At 34.0% G+C, this 22,262-nt stretch overlaps 1 protein-coding gene across 1 annotated transcript in view; it reads left to right on the plus strand.

The window, feature by feature from the left end:
- GRIK2 (glutamate ionotropic receptor kainate type subunit 2) overlaps positions 1-22,262 on the plus strand; it is a 485,925-nt gene that overhangs the window by 328,455 nt on the left and 135,208 nt on the right. The window contains exon 11 of the mRNA XM_016220206.2: positions 6,884-7,090. Coding sequence (XP_016075692.1) covers positions 6,884-7,090 — 207 coding nt within the window. The remainder of the gene's footprint in view (positions 1-6,883; positions 7,091-22,262) is intronic.

Consider the following 22,262-nt stretch of genomic DNA (forward strand, 5'->3'; position numbering starts at 1 on the left):
TCAAGTGTAAATTTCTGTGATACATGATCTTGCATTGTGTGTCCACCACCTACAGTCAAACCATCTTCCATCACCATATATTTGGCCCCCCTTACCCCCACCCCCAAACCCTATCCCCTTCCCTCTGGTAACCACCATACTGTTATGTTGTCTGTGTCTATGAGTTTCAATTTTATATTTCACATATGAGTGAAATCATGGTTCTTAGCTTTTTCTGACTGACTTATTTTGCTTAGCATAATATTCTCAAGGTTCATTCATGTTGTTTCAAATGGCAGTATTTCATCTTTTCTTATGTATGTACCACATCTTCTTTATCTAGTCCTCTATCAATCAAAGGACACTTTGGTTGTCTCCATATCTTGGCCACTGTGAATAATGATACTTTTAAGTATCTCTTTCCCCAGCCTCATCTGTTCCAGGCATTTTGGTTCATCTATTTTTTTGTCCCTGCTGTTATCTCTTGCTCAAGAAGTAGTGGCTGATATATTGGCCTTAAAATGCTTATCACAACACCACCTATGAAGCAGCTTCAGCCTTGAAGAAGCACCATGTAGGCAAAACAAAGTCAAGCCCTTAAGCTGATCCTTCAGAGAACCATGACGCAGTCAAAACACATAACTGCCTTTTCTGAGAATAAGCCTGTACTGTTCCTGGGAATTCAGGTGGCCGTTTTCAAGGGTGCTGCGGAATTGGGGAGTGGAGGGTAGTAGTGACAGGTAAATTGGTATGCCACAGAGATCTAGCAAAATTCTGCAAGCTTTCTCTTCACAAAGCATTTCCTTAGTTGTTGTAAGCAGTTTTGTTTTTTTTTTGTTTTAGTTTTTATTAGATTCTAGAGTTCATAAAAAAATTGATTTTTAGAAAACCTGACAGTTTTTGCCAGCTCACTCATTGCTTCTACGGCTGCTTTTGGTCTGCATTGGCAGACTCGAGTGATTGCAACTATGTTATCCAAAGAGCCAAAATATTTACTATTTAGTTTTTAAGAGAAATTTTGCTTATCTCTGTTCTAGAAATCAGTATATAGGATTTACACAAAAATATTTGTTGAATAAATACATACATGTGTGCCTTGGTAGATAAATGGATGTATGAACATCAAGAATATTTTACACTTATATTTTAGAATGAGGTTATCAAGTGTAAATATCTAAGTGCATCTTGTTAAACAACATATAAAAGCTTAAAATTGTACTTTCTTAAAAGACATGATGATTTATTGGTCATTTTTGGAGTTGTCATTTTTAGACTTCACTATTCCATACAAGATTAGCGATGGCCGGTTAAAATAAAAACATGCCAGTTGAAACCATATATTATTATTGGGGAGACATTCTTACTTTTATCATAGCCTGTTTTTCTTTTTGTCTATGTTACATGATACATTGTGTGTTCTTAATCTATCCAAGAGTGTTGCCTATTAGGGCAATGGGATAGGCCATTATCAGATAGTTACAGTGAGTTGATAACTTATATATTAAAGAAGAATCTATCTTCTTAACATTGCTGTCAGTGGTAAATATCCTTTCATCCTTAATCTCCCTTTTAAAAGCATGATTCTCTGCTTTGGATTCTCTTAAGCATCTTAGGGCAAGATGTTCAGGTGGGTTTTGTTTTTTTACATTTTCTCATGTTAACAGCTCTTTAAAACTGTAAGTTCTACAGTTTTAAGGAGCTGACTCACCTTCCTGAGGAAGCAACTTCAGCAGCATCATTGCCCTTGCCCTTCATGTTGCCCCTTTGCTAGCCTTCAACTTCTAATCAGCTTCTCAGCACCTACCTTGATCTTCACACTCTTCGAAAATGCAGTTGCTCTGTTATTACTTTTTTGTCAGTGCTTTCAATGTGAGGAGAGTGATGGGATATAAAGAGTATGCACATAAGGCTCAGAACATAGTAATACTGTAAATGATTCTATGGAAAATATAAACTGCTCAGTTTTAAGTTTTAAAGTCCGTAACTTTATTGCCATTTGGCCCATAGGAATGCTATAAAAAGAAAGAAAAGGTGTGTGTGTGTGTGTTTTATGTCAATCTTATCTTCATTAAGGAAAAATTAAGATTCATTAACAATATAAGTGCATAAAATATAAATACTTTAATATGGTTCTTAATTGAAGATATTGTTACCCATAAGCAATTTGAGTTTCAGATGGTTTTCACAAACGAATTTTTAAAATTTTCTGATCATAAGGGTAAATTCAGAACCAGACTGGGGTTAACTGAATATCCAGTTTTCCAAATAAAAGATTTGAGGGCCATAGTGTTATAGGTCCTGAGAGTCATCAGGATGCTCTAAAACAAGACACACAGTTGTGTTTCTTGGAAATGTACTCTAAAGTAATATTTCATTCTAATAATTGATGAAGGAGAGTAGCCATGTTAATAATACAGGATTATATGAAATAGGTAAGTGTCTCAAAATCATCATTAGATTGGGAGCTATATTAGGGCAGGAATTTTTAGGTATTGTTTTTTTGTTTTGTTTTCCATTGTTGTATATCTGGAGCCTAAAAGAGTGCTGATACATAATAGGTGTTCAATACATGTTTGAAGAAATGAATTAATTGGTTAATTTAACTTTATTATTGTAATAACAAGAGGTATTTTATACATATTCCATAAAATTAATTTGCATTTTTATGTCCTTGTCTTTTGAATATCATGGGTAAGATGATATAATTCAAGGGTTAACACAGGAAAAAGATAATTTAGCTGTCTGTAGGTAAGGGCTGACAGATATATGTTATACACTTATAATCATAAGGCTTTATTATGTATAAGTAAAAAATTTTGCTCGCATGAACCTTAAAACATACTTCACTTTTTCAGAACTTTATTTTAGGTTTATTCTGTGCCAACTCCCCATCTAATGCAGATAAAAATATATGAGTTATTGGGTTTCTTAAAACTGGGGTTGATAGTGGAAATGCTGACAAATCCTTATTACAGATGCCAGTAGAATGAAGTGCCTTTACCTCTAGCAAATGCTGATGTGGAGATTTAAGACTATATGAGAAATCAGTGAAGTTGCCCAGGAGAGTTTTATCATATTATTCATTGAACTCATATGTGGTACAGTAATTGCTTCTGGTACCATTTTTCTTTTCTTACATGAGGTTATTATTTATCCTTATGCTGTGCGAAACAGAGAAAGAGAGTTTAAAGGAGAATCATAACTCCATGTAAAACTATCTTGTGACACAGTGTAACGGGAGATAGGAATCACAGCTGGAAAACTGTCTTACTTACCAGAATTAAATATGGGAAAAATGGTATTTGACATTGTAGAGATCCATAAATACTAAAATGATGCACTCAAACCACATAATTTTGTCTAGTGATATGAAAATCAGTTTTAAAAATATGTATCTAAAGAGGCTTTTTAATCTCACAGGGATCAACAAATTTATTTGCCTATGAATGAAGTTTTCTTATTAAGTTGTAGGTGAAGAGAGTCAAGTTAATAGGTCAGATGGATACTGCTACAAGCTAGATTAATGTTATTTAAATAGCATAATAATTCTTGAAATGTTTGCGCTGCTTTTGTACCTTGCGCGCATATATCCCTCACTTGCCTCACTCACTCTAAAGTATTCACTAGCTTTTATCACATTTTCCCGTAGTGTTCAAGTGAATTTGTATGAAAAATATACCATAAATATTTTGGAACAAAAATATGTAATACAGATAATGCAAATTTAACAGAGACAATGGTTATTTAACAGTGCAAATAGGAAAATAGGAACATTTTTTATACTATATATTACTACCTGAGCCTGATGGTTTTAAAATATGCTATTTTCACAAATTCTGTACTATTATGTTAAAAATAGGTATTCTTGTTTGGAAAGGAGATAATTTGTGATGTAGAAAATGAATTTTATGGATTATATATTTACTTATTTTCTACAATGTTGTTTTGATTGAATTGTTTAATGAGTGTGTTATCATCTTGCATGCAGCATAGACCAGAAGCTAGCTAATCCTAGCTGATTGAAAAAAAATTCATACAGTACATATTAAGTTATCCAATGAGCTATGTGCAGTTGTGCACTCACATGGTGTTCGGAAATGATCACTAGGAATCATTTCATGTGGGAATTAGAGTGTGGTGGTAAGTGGTCTAGCAGCCTGACTGCCTAAATTGTGTGCTGTTGTTAACCTTAGGCAAAACAGTTGGCAGCCCTGTCCTCAGTTACTCCATCTGTAAGATAGAAATAATAATATTACTGACCGCACATGTTTGCAATGAGGAATAAATAAGTTAATCCAAGAAAAGCACTCAGGCCCGGCTGGGCGTGGCTCAGCGGTTGAGCGTCGACCTAGGATCCAGGTGATCGGGGTTTGATTTCCGGTCAGGGCACATGCCCGGGTTGCGGGCTCGATCAGTGACTTTCTCATCATTGATGTTTCTCTGTCTCTCTCTTCCTCTCCTTCCCTCTCTCTGAAATCAATAGAGATATATTTAAAAAAAAAAAGAAAGAAAGAAAAGCACTCAGAACAGGAGCTGGCACAAAGTAGGTGCTTGGAAAATAGTAGATGGTGCTATTAGTGCAGGGAGCTTGACAAATGGTTAGTGCTTGTGATTTTAAATTAAAAGTCATATATATATATATATATATATATATATATATATATATATATATATTCACGCACACATATATTCATTTATTTATCAATCAGAAACTGACTGAAACCAAAGTATGAAGTTTACAGACATAATCTATTGAACCAAAGTACTTCTTTTGATCCCCACTCCACCAGCCCTAAATTCTCAGGCTGACCTCTCCTGCAGGGGACTACGGCTTGTACTTCTCAAGTCTATAACCCTCTGCTCATGGGTTAGGGACCTGAGGATTTGTTACTACCGTACTAGGACCCCAGAGGGGAACCGGCCTCTCATAATTTTTTTCTTCAAGTGCAAGTTCTCTTGTTGACCAAAGCAATCCATATCCATTTAATTCACAATACAGTCATTTTCATTTTATTTGTAAGCCTGCTATGTGCCTGGTGATGTCTGGTACTATTGATGAAAATTTAAGTAACTACCTTGCCATATAAGTTGTGCAAGTCTAGTTCAGAAGGTATACATATAAATCATCTCTCACTACTCAATATGATAAATATGGTAACAGAATTCAAAAGTCGTGTGGGAAAACCAGAAAAAGATACACCTGAATATGCCTGAAATGTGAATGCTTAACACAGGAAATTTGTTTAGGTCTAGTAATTCCTCTTTTCAGGGTAACAAGGGTATTTAAACTGTGATCAATGGAATCATGTTATCTAACTTAAAAGACTAGCAGGCCCGGAAGAGTAGAGGAGAAATGGATATAACAACCCCAAGCGTGGAAGATTACTATATCTGTCACATTCATAGTACCCTGTGAATCTCTGGAAAGTAGAGTTTTCATGTGATCACACAGTGTATAAAAATTAGACAGGATCCTAACTGTTCTCTTACCTAATTGTAAATCCAAATATCTAGCTTTGAATTCAGTTACAGATTAATTTCGGATTTCAAGTTGTTTGCCCTAATTGCATTAAAAAATTCAGCATATATAGATTTTCACAAATGATCTGACTATAGAAAGCAACATAAAATAGTGGGAAAAGTATGTATCCTAGAATTTAAATAACCTGAGTTAAAATCTTGTCTTCTTCTCTTCTTAGCTCTTTTTTATTTCTTGGTAGCTCTATGACCTGGGAAAATTTTTTAACCTCCCTTGAAAAATGACCACTGCAAAATAGTCCTAATAATCACCATGCTGCTGTCTGTGTGTATAAGGTTCTTATTTATTTTTTATTTTTATTAATGTTTTTCTTAATCCCTTCATTGATGGCTGTTGTCTTCTTCCTGGGACAGTCCAGTGTCGTATTGGTTTCAGGGCTTTTTACTTGCTGTGTCTTGGCCTGAAGTGCCCTTCTTTCAGATTTTCAAGTGACTAAACTCCTTCCCTTAAGTTCTGCCTTATCTCTCATATCCTCAGAAAAGAAATCCACACATATTACTCAAGTGTGTCTTATCTTCTCTCATCTTGCCAAGTATCTTGCAGTTGTTCTGTATCCTATTGCCCTGTTTTATGTTTTAATACTATTTATTGATATATGAAGTCATGTGTTCTATTTCTTTAGCTATTTATTTTTGGTTTCTCCTCTATATTTATGACTTGGATTTCTTTTTTATATAGAGGAGGGCTGACTCATAGTAGGTGGCCCATAAAATGTTGAATGAATGTATAAGTTCTTGATAAATGTTAGTTTTTTAATATATTCTAAAATAAGCTATTATTTTTTCTCGTATAATTAAATATAGTAGTTGTAATTTTCATGGGTGTTAGAAAAAATGTGATAGTATATATAAAAGTACTACTCCAATTCTTAGCACATGGTAGGTAATTAGGCAATGACTTTTTAAAAATTCTTTCAATTAATAGATTCCACTGAAATAGCACACCAGATATTGATTAAATTGTATAAATCAAATTGGGGTATTGTAATTATGGTGTAATTATATCTAAATGTATTACATATTATATGTATATATTTACCTATGTGTAATATATACCATATAGTATGTCATATTATATATTATTTATTATGTGTGATGTAAGCTATATGGCAAAGGCATATAACATATTTTTATTATATAGTCAAGGTGAAATTATTACATTTAAATATTTTTTGTGAAGCATAAATATTACTGATAATCTCCCTTATTATTATTTCAAACTATATTAATTACAAGTAGAAACAAAGAAAATTTATTTGTGTCATAAATTAATGTGATATTTTCTATTTTCTAAGGAAAGCTGTAATTTTGACAGCAAGTTTCGTGATTAACTGGTACCTCCTACCTTCATGCTCACTGTTTCCAGGAAGAACCCTACGTCTTGTTTAAGAAGTCTGACAAACCACTCTACGGGAATGATCGATTCGAGGGCTATTGCATTGACCTTCTCAGAGAGTTATCTACAATCCTTGGCTTTACATATGAAATTAGACTTGTGGAGGATGGGAAATATGGAGCCCAGGATGATGCCAATGGTCAATGGAATGGAATGGTCCGTGAACTAATTGATCATGTAAGTCCCTTTTCTCATTATTTATTACCTTTGGTAGATTGCTAAAAGATTTACTTTTTTCTTTTTGATAGTCAGTAATTAATAATGTCAAAGAACAGTAATATATTTCAAGTATATAATTCCTGCAACGATTTTATTCAAAGTATATGCTATTTTTGCAATTAAATATAAATAATTAAAAAGAGATGTATAGTTCTGGTACAGAGAGATGTCTGTCTTAAATTAACTGGTACTTAGTGATTTTTATATCTTGAAGTGTTTGTTCTTAATTTGTAAAATGGAATGTGGTTTTCCAACACTATTTTTTTTTTCATTTTTATAAGGCTAACTTTCTACTCAACAAAGAGAATGAGTGATACAAATCTAAATTTCATTATAAAAATTTCCTATACTTGGATAGGATACTCTTTCTTTTTAGAGATAAGAGAAATCTATATGCAAAGAGCATAAAATAAGATACTATATAAAAATAAATCAAGAATATTAAACATATTTAGGCAAGAGGATAGACATTTTATTTTATGTTTTTAATTAAATAAACCAAGGATTTCTTTTTGGCCAAGAAAGCATTATTTCATAATTTCTTAGTTGGCAATGTTAATTATGTCATCTCTTTGAAATAAGCTCTTATCTTTTAAATATTATAACATTGTGTTTACTTTGTGTTTTATAACATTTAAGTTTATTTTGACATTTTCCATAATATTAAGCCTTAAAATTATTGGTAAGAATTCTACTAAATAATAAAAATAATTTCCTTTCAAAAAATATTGTGAACGGTACCCTAAATGAAAATTCTTACTTGTGTAAGTAGCAAATATAAGCAATTTTAAAAGTATTTTGAAAATACTTTAGTAATTATAAAGCCCATTATCAAGAATAAAGACATAAGGGAGATAATCATATATTAATAATTATGATTGATATCTACAAATTTTCTAATGCAGTATCTGACACAGAGTAGATAATCAGTAAATAAAGATATAACTAATGAACCAAACTTTGTATCTTCTTACTTAGTCTATATTTCTCCTATAGTCATTACAAGTCCTCTTGTTGAGGACTAAAAACTAAAATATTTAGACACTATCACAATGAGAAAGATGTAGGGATTATAGTTGCTATTGATATTAATTTTGAATTGAATCCTAGTCAGTGAAATGATGTTGTTTTAATGAAAAGGTTATTCATTGGAACCTTTGGTGTTCTATGTCTTGTGAATGGTTGCTTTACACTAGAATTAACTGAATATAGGAAGGAATTACAAGAAAATCAAATCCACTGTAAGATTAGCAATAGGTAAACTAATGGGAAAAATTATGTTTAAGATATCAGCAAAGCAGGGGCACCCAATTTTTAAAAAAATAGTATTTAATATGTTTTTAATCAAATAAATAATACTTTTGAACCACCTTATGCTTATTTTATGATTTAATATTGTGTCAAAGTTGAGTTTTATATAAGATTAAAAGTGAAGAGACTTATTTTCGCTGTTTACATCCTGTAAAACCTTAATACAGCACTTCTCAGATCCACTTTTTAAGAACATAAAAATTGCCCAGAAATTCATTATTTGGTACATTTCATGAAATCTTAATAGCATATGTCCTCCTACAGAGGAAGTAAAGGAACAATCTGTGTGGTTTTTCCTTTATATAGATAACCTACCCTTTTTAATATTTTAACTCTATGAGGTCTTTTCATCAAGCTAATCATCATTTGAATTTTTATAATAATGAAGTGACCCTGGCCATTCTTTCTGAAGTTTCTTGGGCAGCTATAAAAGTTGAAAATTTTGTGAGTCATCAAAATAATTAAAATCTATATAAGGATACTATTTTTCCATATCATAGTATCCATAGTCCTCGGTGTTGTGGTGTATACCTGGCAGTATTAATTTGCTTTAAATATACAGAAAATAACTAGGAGACACAGATAATACAACTGCAGAAAGCATTCAGCGTCCCAGAATATGTATTGAGAGGATGACAATGTTCCACAGTGGCTCACGACAAACGTTAACCTCAAGCACCATGCTCCTTAGAGTATACGCTACACATTTTCCAAATGCTTTCACTCTGAGGTAGGCTCCAAGACCCCAGTGAGAGTCCCTTGTCAAGGGCCAAGTAAAGAAATAAACAGTGACATATTTTCCTCTTGAGATTAAAGCATCACAACATTTTTAATAATATTTTATGAAATATTTAATCAAGCTTTTCACTCTTGAAAGCAGACTTAGCTGTCGAGCTTGGCATAGTGGAGATGAGTTCACAGAAACGTGCTATCTGCTGTCCCATTCCCAGTATTAAGTCGGACATCGATTTTACTTGTAGCTTTGCGTTGGGTTATTTCTTATGGCTAATAACTCATTTGTGGGCTCACGAGACACCTGTCCTGAGTATGTTATTCATAAGGCCGCCTGGAGTTCTTTACCAGCGTGCGGGGAAGCCCCTGAGCTGCGGCACACTAGCAGCGCGTGTGACTGCGGGCTGCTTGCGGAAGACAAGCGCAGTTCAATTACTTTCAGGTCGCCCGGCCGCGCATGGCTCGGTGGTGGAGCATATACCTGGGATCTGGGGGTCTGAGGTTCGATTTCCCATTGGGGCACATGCCCGGGTTGTAGGCTCCATCCCCAGTTGGGGGCGTGCGGGAGGCAGCCAGCCAATGAGGACTCTCGCATCATTGATGTTTCAACTCTCTCTTTCCCTCTCCCTTCCTCTCTCTGAAATCAGTGAAGATATATTTAAGGGAAAAAAATTACTTTCAAATCTTTGGTGACGTCTGCCTTAGCAATGGAAAGCTTCAGGAAGATTTTTGCTTGCAAACGTCCATACATGAACTAATAAGGCAGCATGCAAAGTCTCTGTATGTGCAGGTTAAAAACAGATCTTGGATCTGTCCCTACCGTCCAGGTTTACGCCCACCAATCTAGTTCAAAGCCTTGCCACCTCACTGTTTTTATTATGTACTTTCTGCCTGTCCTTTAGGAATTGGCCTATACATTATCATCAGATTCTTATTTTATCACTAATGTCTTCTCAAAGCTTTCCCATTCAAAGCATTGCAGAGACACTGAAAGATTGCAGTTTAAAATTTCAAGTACTCCTGTTGACCTTTCATTTCTTTTCCATTGTCCTCCGACCCCATGCACTCCTTGAGCTCTCTCACCATGTCTCCTATTTAAAGTTCACTTCCAGGGTTCTGTGTTAGGCCCCTACCCCACAAGGCTGTTCCTGGCCATTTCACTCCTTTAAAGAGCCCGATTTTTTGAACACCTGTAGAACTACTACTTCTGGTACTTACTCACAGACATTCCTTATTACTTGAAAGTCTTTGTCCTTTATGTCCTTCACACAGAATAAAGCCCCAGCTGGAGGCAGCCAAAGCCAGTGATCTGCTGCAGCTTCTCTGACCTAGTGTCATAAGGCTGATAAAATGTGTGAGGGAATACTGTGCACTCACACTCCACAGACCTACATCTTAACTGCAAATTCGGGTGTCATCTATCTAAGTCCCACCTACCTGTCTGTCTGTCTGTCAGTCATCTATGCTGTGTATCTTTGGAAAGTTGTCCATTTTGTTCTAAGGTCAGTTTTATTATATGTACAATAGAAATGATGATACTCCCTTCCTAGAATGGTGTTGTGGACTAAATATTAATATCTGGGAATGCAGCAACACTGGGCTTTTTTAACTTAGTCAAATACATCAGTGGGACAGCAGAGATGGGAGATAGACGCAGGAGACACAGGGAAGGGAAGAAGGACAATGACATGAAGAAAGAATAATTGAAACGTTGTTGGACAGTGATGCTGATCACGCTGGAGGTCTCATGACATAGATGGATACTCTTATGTATACCAGTACAGATTGAAAAAGACAAAGAAACAAAAAAACTAGCCTCAAGTCAAAAAATTACTGCATACCTAACCTAGTATGCAATTATATATATTAAATTAACTTCTACAACTGGGCTATTTAAGGAATTTACACTTATTTGAGAAACTGACTCTCAATTAAGACATGAATATATTGCACAGATCTTAGTGTATTGCTTGGCAAAGGGAAAACACTCAAGACCAGTAATTGTTGATGTTGCTATTATTATTATTATTAATTATTAATACTATTATTGTTACTATATCCAAAGGGTACCAAGTGTTCTCTTTCCTGCTACTTTATCTTGGCTATTAAACATTATGAGTTAGTTTACCAGATTACTATTGAACCATGATTATTATAGACTGACAGTTGTCACAGGGGAGGGGGATTGTGTGAATGAATGGAAGAAGGTGAAGGGATTAAGCAAAAGAATACACACACACACACACACACATATACATACACACAGACACTGACAACAGTGTGGTGATAGCCAGAGGGAAAGAAGGGTGGCGAGTAGGTGGAGGGGAGAGCGAAGGGGGCGGGGAATGGGATGTAAAGAGACTGCTTGGGGTGATGGGCACGTGATGCCATGTGCAGATGATGTTTTATTGAGTTGTACACTTAAAACCTATATGGTTTTGTGAACCAATGTCCCCCCAATAAATTTAAAACAATAAGACAAATAATTGACTATATGTGTGATATGTTATCAGAACAAATGGGCATTTTTTAAATAATAACAGTGAAAATGAGTGATTTTTAAAGCTATTTTCAGTCTCTTTACCTCCTTAGAATTGAGTAGACTACAAGAATTGTTTGCTTTTTAAGTAACATTTAAGCTTAGCTCTTTTAGAAGTGACAAAGAGCTTCACAATTCCTTTGTGCTTAAAGAGACTTGTGTTTTAATATCATTACCATTATTAGTGTTTGTTAAGAGAATGTGTGAGTCAATAAAAGCTTTTTTTTTTCTTTTTAATGTGGCTTTTTTTTTATAACTTTAAGTGCTGCTGAAATTGTAAAAGCAAACAAATAAAACCTTGATCATTTGACAGTTAAAACAAAAACTAAAAAATAAAAGAAATTTGGTTTCAGTTTATAAAACTACTATGGAAAAGTGAGAAATCCTTTGAGATCTACTCTTATTTTACATTATTTTAAGAGGACTCCTGATGCTATGGTTTTCCAGCTGCATGAATGCTTCTCAGCATGTTTCCTTAGCTTTGCAATTGGTATTTAACAGTATCAAGCCTTTTATGATTCATAAATGAGCCATAGAAGACCTCACTACACTTCTCTTGTGCCTCTAGATTCCACTTTTATTATATACTAGGGATGAAATCAAATATTTGTTTTTCAGGGAACTTAAAAAGGCTCCAGGTAATATCACAAAAATGGAAAGGCTAAATTAAAAACCAGTTTCTACTAAATGGGAACTGACTTGCACCGTATCTTTGAATTTTGATAGCATATTGTCTCAATTTTGCACTCTAGTAGAAGCATTCTAATAGTTACAGAAAAAAAAAATGAAGAACAGTAATATTATTATAACCTTTTTTTGAGTTATAGGAAAAATAACTAAAAAGTAGAAGTGCAACTTTATTTATAATTTTCTATGACCCCAAAATGACAACTGAAAACGTTATAGATAATGTTGAAGTCCCTAACCAGAAAGTTTCTCTATTCAGTAATTTTGCGTATCAAACACAAAAGATAGAATTACATTTTTCTTGTGCCTCCCTGTGTGTCAACAAAAAAACCCTCTAAACCTATAGAAAAAAATATGGATTTTATTTGATCCAAAATTTTTGAGGACAGGCCCAGAAGCAAGATCTCAATGGATTGAGTAAATGCTCTGGAGAATGGCAGTTTTGCAGTTCCTTTCACACTGAAAATCAATCAGAGAAAATGTAAGGTAAGTATATGAAATCCATTGGTCATAGATTAAGGGGGCAGGAGAGCAAAGCAGGGAAATCTCTATGACTGGATAAAAAGTACAACGAAGAAACACATACTTCTTTTACTATGGTGGGTGGAGGATAGTTAATAGAGATGGTACGCAGGGAACAAGGTAATGATGAGAGGTTTTGTGGTCTCCTGCTGAGGTGACCTTGTGCTCTGGTGCCTGTGGTTATGTCTTCCAGTTTCTAGAAAAGAAAATTAGTTGACGATTCAAAAGTACTTTACCCTAGATGCTTAAGAACAGTGGACAGGGATCACTTAAGAAATCTCTACAGGCCATGACTGGCCCAGTTAGAAATTCATGATCAGACCATCCTGTGTGGTTACTTATGGTCACTGAGCTTGTCAGGCCTATCATGTGTGTCTCCTCTCCACCCCAAACTTCCTAGGTTTATTTATAGGCCTTTTTTCATTCACACATGAAACCACTATCTTAAGTTTAGCATTCTTCTGGTCCATTTTGTATAAATTGTTCAATAATATTCTATAATAGAAATATACCATTTTACTTAACTAATCTTCTACTAGTAATAACATTCAGGTTATTACTTGTGTTATGCTATGAAAACCATTGCTGTCAAGAAGAGCCATGCCCTGTCTCCTGGAGACCTGTGTACGGGCTTTTCCAAGGGACGTACTGAGAAAGGAAGGAATTGTTGGTCAGAGTTGACATACATTTTCAATTGTATTAGATATTGATAATATTGTTCTCCAAATTCTTTTACTAATTTACATTTCTACCAGTAGTATAAAAATTTTCTGTGTGTCTGCAAAATTACTAACATAAGATTCTGACTGTTTGAATATGGTCAATCTGCATGCAAGTGATTGTTAGCCTCTTTCCCTTCCCTCATATTTATAGACTCCAAAACAATACAAGGACCTTAGAAAGCTAAACTAATCAATAGTAGATGCTGACATCTATTATTTTAGTTATAACCTGGTTTTACTCAATGTCACAAATAACCCATTAATACTATTATTTTATATAATCGATATTTGTTGAGGTTGAGCAAGTTTAACACATCTAGTTGCTTTATTCTAAATTCCTTTTTATATCACAGACCTTCTGTGGTGTTATATTTTCTTCTAGAATAACATACTTTAGTAGTGCCTTTCTGTTGGTTGTACCAACTTCCTTTTTAAAAAAAAAATTGGCCTTGTCTTCATTTTACCCTCTTTCTTGACAGATAGTTTTGCTGCTATGCAATTTTGAATTAATATTTTTTTCTCAGTGCTTTGAGCATACTGGTTTACACTTTTCTGACTTTCATTGTTATTCTTGAGAAGTTAGCTATATAATTGTTATTCTACTTTTTTTTTTTTTTAATTTGTCTCTGACTGCTTTAAAATCTTCTCCTTTGATATTTTTAGCTTCATTTGATGAATTTAAGTTCAAATTTACTTATCTTGCTTAATTTACATTGGCAATCTACATGAGAATTCATGACATCCATCAATTCTCAAAAATTCTCAGCCATTATTATTCTTCATATATATTATCACTTTTTTGCAGTCTGATTAATTTTGGAACTTCCATGTTTTTAAGCTTTATTTTTCCACTTTTTCTGTGTTGCATTTTGTATAACTTTTGACACATCTGCCATTTTACTAAATTATGCTTTAGCTTTTCTAATTTGTAGTATAATTAATTCATTGAATATCTAATCTTATTATAATTTTAATCTTTAAAAGGCATATTGAAGTTTTTTTTACAAATCTCACTTGTAATTTGTCATAGTTTTGGCTGTCTGTGTTCTGTATTTCTTCTTATACTCATTTAAATGTAATATACATATTTATTTTATGTTTATATTATATATGTTGATAATTTTAATATTTTTATTCTTGAGTGTCTGATTTTGCAGTTTATTGTTTTTGCCCACTCTTGCTAACAGGGAGTTATTTCATTGGGTATTTTCTGATATTTTATTGTTAAAGAAAAAACACATAATATTTAAAAAAAAATACCTGTTAAAACATTTGAGACTTTTTGTTAATATGAATTTACTCAGAAATTTTTATAGTAGCTTTTTCTGGGTGTTTATGATAAAACTAATCCAAAGTCCATTAAAATAAATTTCTATTTGATTTTTTTTTTTTTTTTTTTAGATCACCATAAGAGAGGGTGGATAAGGGGTTAAGAATTCTCAGAGCAGGCATTTTTCTCTTTACTTCCATCTAATAAGGCCAAAAATAAATCAGGCAAGGTCCTCACCATCTATATACATGGAGTGGGCTTTATTCTAGTTGACCCACTGAGTAGAGGTGTGCTGGGATGGGTTGGCGTTATTTTATAAAAGTCTCCAGTCATTTTGCTTGGGCTCCAGGCCTTAACTTCTGGATTTGGCTTCTGGCCCATCAAATCTCAAATTCTAGCCTATGGGGATTAGAGGTTTATATGCCATCAAGGCAGATGTTAGCAAAAAATCTCTGGATTCGTATATTCTTCATTTTACGTGTTCTGCATTAAAAGGTTTTTTCTGGTTATTTAATCCTTTTAGAAATGTGTCTGGTAGGATGTTTGTACAGATATCTAGTCTCTCACATCATGTGTTGGATTTTGGTATTGTCACTTTCATTTGCAGGGAAATGGCATTTTCCTGATCCCCTTCCCAAAATGGGCGTACATAAAAATTAAAAAATTAATATTTAGTTTATTAAACAAAAATGTAGGAATTATGTGAAAGAGAACAGTGTAGTTATTATTACTGTATGAATAACTATTAAATAAAAGCCCAAAACACATTTACTTCATTTATTCATTGAAGGAACTGCTTTATATAATGTTCCATGCAATTGATTGCTAGTGACATGCAGATGACTTAGGTGTGGGCTCTTTCCTCTAGGCTATTTAATTAAATACACAACCTAGATATGAATATATAATTACAATGATAGATTGATGAATCAAGTATCATGAGGCACACATGAGAGACAGAGAGAAATCTAGAGCAAGAGGAGGGTATAGACAGATTGGAGGGATGTGAAAGGCTTTGTGGAGAGAATGGGCCTTGAAGAATCAATCAAACATGATTAAAGTTATGAATCAGAAAAATGTGCTTAGGCAAATTATTTTTTATTTTTATTTATTTATTTTTTTAGATCTTTATTGATTTCAGAGAGAGGAAAGGAGAGGGAGAGAGAGATAGAAACATCAATGATAGGAAAGTCGTCATTGATCGACTGTATCTGACTGGGGATCGAGCCCACAAACAGGGCATGTGCCCTGACTGGGAATTGAACCCTGATCTCCTGGATCCCAGGTGGATGCTCAATTGCTGAGCCACGCCAGGCTGGGCAGGCAAACTGTTTTTTTATAAATACTAGTCAAGATCATAGCAGAACACAGTATATCCAAATCAATATACATGACTTCTAATCACTTTCTTCTAAAATAAAATTCACTGGCCAACAACATCGATTAGCCAACAACTGTGATGAATCAGTTGGAGTAGTACGCATGTGTGTTATCTTCAATTTACCTTGCTTAAAACAGCTAATGTTTAAAAATATAATTTCATTATCTCTCACCTTGGAATTAACATTACAAATAATAATGCAATTTGAGCTACACGTAAAATCAAAATTTAAGAAAAAAATGTTTAGTCAAATCTGTTCACTATATAAGCCGTAATATTAGGTTGAAACTTAAAATTGTAATTTTTGTTTATTAAAATGAAATACTAAGCATTTCATATGACCCAACCTGTACATTTTCCCTACTCACTATACCATTAAAAAGTTTGCAGAAGCTTTTTGTACCTTGGGATTTAAATATTTAACCTTTAATGATCTAAGAGCATCTCTAGATCCTTCTTTTTTAGAAGACATTTATGGCAAATATTTCTTGCTGTTATTTTATAAGCTTCTTTAAGACTTCAGAACTAATTAGAAACAATAAACAGTCTAAATGATTAAAATGTGGTTTCCTACAAAAACCAAAACAAGGAAACAAACAAACAAAACACTCTCATTCCTGAAGCACTGGTTCAAGGCTCACATTTCCTGCCAGTGCCAGAGCCCTGTCACCGTTGTTTAAATCTTGGCAAAGTTCAAAGGGACCTGATCAATGCACAGTGAGAAATATTGTGCACCACTCATTATCTTGCTGAGACCCTTTGTTAAAACAGTCAATTTCTATCCTGTTTGTAAGGTTGTGCAGTTGTAATCCCTGGATAACTGCCAGGAATAGCCATAGTAACAAAACAACTGGTGTCTTTGTCTTTTCAGATCAGTCTGTCATTGTGTAAAGAATTTTTTGAATTATGATGTATCTTATTTCCAGTCAGTACTTTTAGTTTATCCCAACACCCTAAGTAAATGATGTTACTTCTGTGCATGTGCTGTGATAGATGGATTCATTCCCACACATCTTTTTATATAAATTATATGTTATGATTTGTTATTCAGCTGGTGTTGGATTTTCTTATTAAAACAGAATATGTAATATGCATACAAATAATAACAGTGTTTTGATATGCTCTAATATTGCCTCTATGTAAATCATGATGCACTTAAAAAACAAATTACAAACAGTATACATGTGTTTTATTATATACTAAAAACAGATTTAAAAGAATAATAATACCTGAATAAAAACAGGTACTATTTGAAATAACTAAGATTCAGTGTATTGTCAAGGACAGTGCCTTATGTTTAAATGCCAATATGAACTTTGGTAATTTAATGAAGACTTGATCATGGATTTATTTGCTATCTTTACTGAAATCTATATTCAATTCATTATTCCTTAATTCATTTTCATTCTATGTTGAAAGATAATCAGTTCACTAAATGTATCTTGATATTAAAAAGAATTTGGAATAATAACCAGTGGAATACCTTTGGAGTCACCCAGATTTCCAAATCCTGTTCCATTCCTTATCAGAAGTGTGATCTTGGGCAATTTGTGTAAGTTCCCTGAGCCTCACTTTTCTCACCTAAAAAGGGCATTGAAAAAAGCATGCTAAAGATTAAATGTCATAAAACATATGAAGTACTTAGAATAATGCCAAGTATATTTTAAGCATTCAGTAATTGTTAGCTGTCATCAGTGTTGTTCCTGATGGAATTAATAGCAAAATATCTGAAATAAATGAAAACATTAACTCAGGCATCTCACTGCCTTTTTCACTCACCCTACTTCCCTTTAAAATCATCAATAGAGTAAACAAGTAAGGAAAAGTCTGCATTCTCTGTGCAACCTAGAAATGGGCCATTCAAATGATGTTTTTTGCTCAACCTATGACATATGAGTCCAGAGAGAAGGAACAGCAGAAAGTTGGCACCTGATCCCATTCTCATAAAGTATCAGTGAGTTTCAGAATTTAGTGGAAAGCCATGAAAAATTACAATTTGTGTCCACAATAGTGTATTTTTTAAATGAAAATGATTTTTAATTAAACTAAATGAAATGTACATCACAAACTTATTATTATTGGACATAGTAAAAATTTTAAGACTATCTTGTTTGTTTAATTCTCCCTGTATTTTTACTTCCAGAATGTGCTGGGCTCAGTTGACTTTGCTCTGATCCAAGTTACCTACTGCCCTCCCTTTCTTACAGGCCATTCATTATACCCTCTGGACCACAACCCCTCCATCATTGAAAATCTACCTTCATTTCTAATATCTTTTCTCACGATTTCCTGTCCTATTTGGCCTCTCTCCTGTTGGAATTGCTCTCTCTGTGGCCCTGTCAATGATGGCTATTCTATCTTTCTCACTCTATTTACCTCAAGAGGCTGGGTCACATCCTCTTAGCTATCTGGATTTGGCAGCATGGACTAGGCTCAAGTATTTTAGTAGTTTATACCTTGCAGAGATTGTTTCTTACTCCCACTGCATATATATCAAAGGCCAGTTGAGGGTTCTGATTCATGTTTTCTCATTCAGGAACCCAAGCAGATGGAGGCACTCTAATGTGACCATGTAGATTTCAAGTATACATTACTGATATATGATCTATACATTGCCTTGTGTGTCCACCAGCCAAAGTCAAACCATCTTCCCTCACCATATATTCAGCCTCCTTTACCTTCCCCCAGCCCCTTACCATCTTCCCTCTAGTAATTACCATACTATTGTCTGTGTCTATGAGTTTCAGTTTTATATCCCACATGAGTAAATTCATATGGTTCTTAGCTTTTTCTGATTGACTTATTTCACTTAGCATAATATTTTCAAGGTCCATCCATGTTTTCCCAAATGAAAGTATTTTATCTTTTCTTATGACTGACTAGTATTTCATTGTATATACGTACCACATCTTCTTTATCCAACCGTCTATCCAGAGACACTTTAGTCTTGACCATCATGAATAATACTGCAATGAATATAAAGGTGCATATATCTTTGTGAATAAATGTTTTCAATTTTTTCAAGTGGCTACCCAGAAGAGGGATTGCTGGGTCATATGGTAACTCTATTCTTAATTTTTGAGGAACCTCCACACTGTTCTCCATAGTGGCTGTACCAGTTTACATTTCCACCAGCAGGGAATGAGGGTTCCTTTTTCTCTACCACCTCTTCACACTTGTTACAATTACTTGTCTTGTTGATAATAGCCATTCTAACAGTGTGAGGTGGTATCTCATTGTAGTTTTGATTTTCATTTTCCCCAAATCTATTGAATTTGAGCATCTTTGCATATATCTGTTGGCCATTTGTATGTTTTCTTTGGAATAGTGTCTGTTCCAGTCCTCTGTGCATTTTTTTTTATTGAATTGTTTCTTTGCTGTTGAGTTGCATGGGTTCCTTATATATCTTCAATATTAACTCCTTTTCAGAGCTGTTGTTTGCAAATATCTTTTCCTGATTGCCTTTTTGTTTTATTGGTGGTTTCTTTTGTTGTGCAGAAGCTTTTTAGTTTTATATAGTCCATTAATTTATTTTTGCCTTTACTTCCCTTGCCTTTGGGGTCAAATTCATAAAATGTTTTCTAAGACCTAGGCCCATATGTTTAGTACCTGTGTTTTTTTCTTTGTGATTTATTGTTTCAAATTTTATATTTAGGTCTTTGATGTATTTGAATGATTTTCTGTACATAGAGACAGACTGTAGTCTAGTTTCATTCTTTTCTGTGGCTTTCCAGTTTTCACAGTGCCATTTATTAAAGAGGCTTTCTTTTCTCCATTATATGTTTTTGGCTCCTTTGTCAAAAATTACTTGCCCGTATACATGTGGTTTTATTTCTGGACTCTCAATTCTCTTCTATTGGTTTGTGAGTCTGTTTTCCTGCCAATACCATGCTGTTTTGATTATTGTTGCTCTGTAGTATAATTTGAGGTCAAGAAAGTGTGATACCTTCAGCCTGCATTCGTTTTTCTCAGGATTGCTTTGGTTATTTGGGGTCTTTTGTACTTCTGTACAAATCTGATGATTTTTTTTGGTTTTATTCCTTTTAAAAATGTCATTGGGATTTTGATGGGGATTTTATGAAATCTGTATATTGCTTTGTGTAATCCGGACAAGTTGATTAATTATTTGCTTCTCTATATTTATTCTCTCCTTTCCTCATATTTCTTCATATCCAGCTTAGTGTTTATGGATTATTGTTAAAGCCACTCTCTTCTAGTACAAAATTTATTTTTCTTCTGTTGTTTTATAGCTGTTACCTCCTCAAAACTTGATCCTGTATTAATGTCATTATCTTTTTCACTGTATCTAGCTTATAAGAAGAAACTCAGATGGAGAAAATCCAGCAGTTATGAAGAGCAGAACCACTATAAACTGATAGTAATCCCAAAAGAGCTGTCAACCCTCTACAACTGCTAGAAACTGTAGTCACTATACTCTCTTATATTCTGTAACCCTGTTTTCAAATGTTTGTTTCTACCTCTCAAGTCTGACAGTCTAACTTGCTTCTTATCTTGAAAACCTATTATCCTGCTTCCAAGAGAAGTAGAAACCACTAAATCACTAAATGACAATGTCCTACCTCAATTTTCCACCATCAAATTGACAAGCAGTGCTTCATTAGCACCTGTTCTTTCCGCATCTCTTATAAGTTTAATGGAGAAATTGTCACTTCTGCTGTTCCATTCCGACTGTCTGTTCAGAAAATTTTAGACCCATGCCTCTTTCTCTGCTTTAGACATTAAGGCTTTTGTCTCCTGATCCATTTCTATTTGTATTTCTAAAAATCATGATTTCTTAATAAAAAATTTCAACTTCCAACCAATGTTTTCATTTTCCCTAAGGCAAACTTATTTACCCAGTTGGCTGCACTAGGTAATTCCATTGGCTAACATATTAACCATGATCAATTTTAAGCTAACATGTCATCAAAACTTGCTCTTATTAATATGTCCAGCTTGTTAAATCCCGTGGATATTTGTCAGGCTTTATCTTATTTGATCTTAAGAAGCTATTTTCTCAACTCACTACTTTGTTCTTGAAGCACTCTTCCACTGGCTTCTATCACATTCTCCTTATTTTCCAGTTGCCTCTCTTAGGTCACTGCTGCTCAGTTCTATTTGCTACCTTTATACATTCTGACTAACTTTTAAGTGCTACTAGAAAGGGTGTATATTATAATAAACTTACAAATAATACTGCCTTATTTCTTGTCAAGGTAGTGTGGTAACATTAAGCTTTGACAGATTTCTCTTTGATTAACACACATAACAAAATCCACGCAAAATATACAGAGTAAGCATGACAAACTTATGAACCTTGGGGCTCCTAATCAAAATTACGGTGTGCTGGTCTAGAATTATCTATGGGGTAAAATTCATGTGAAATTCAGCTGGCAATGAGAATGGGGAGTAGACAGAGACACAAATTTCTGGAAAATAAAGACTAAGAGCTCAATGATCTGGGTTTGGAGATACAAAAACTATCCCTGGAATCTGGTAGTTAATGCTCTTACTCAAGTGGTGGGCCGTGGGAAAGATTTGGGACTCATTATCTGGTTGTTAATAAATGTTTAGAAGCTAAGCAGCATGAGCTGATATTGAGGTTTACCGTCCAAATGGTAAATTGGACAGATAAAAGTTATATTTTCATGATTATGATGCAGAAAGCCACACAGTTTCAGCTGAAAGGCCACGTGGTTGTGGCTGCTTATTTAAGGGAACTCCAGAGAAAAAATAGTCAATTTCAGACTAAAGAACTTGCCACCTAATGTAGAATACTGGACTGGCCAAAAACATTGCAACTTTGTGTGAATGGCAAACAACTACTTCACCGCTCAAAATTCAAAGTAGATGTATTTTGGTTACTGCTGCAAAACCACTCTCTGCCTCTACTCTCCCTGACTCCTCCTGACACTTCTATTCTAATCTCAGTTTCTTTAAGGACAAAAATTAGAAGGAATGAGTTC

Source organism: Miniopterus natalensis, chromosome 5 (genome assembly GCF_054644295.1).
Source record: "Miniopterus natalensis isolate mMinNat1 chromosome 5, mMinNat1.hap1, whole genome shotgun sequence".
NCBI lineage: Eukaryota > Metazoa > Chordata > Mammalia > Chiroptera > Miniopteridae > Miniopterus > Miniopterus natalensis.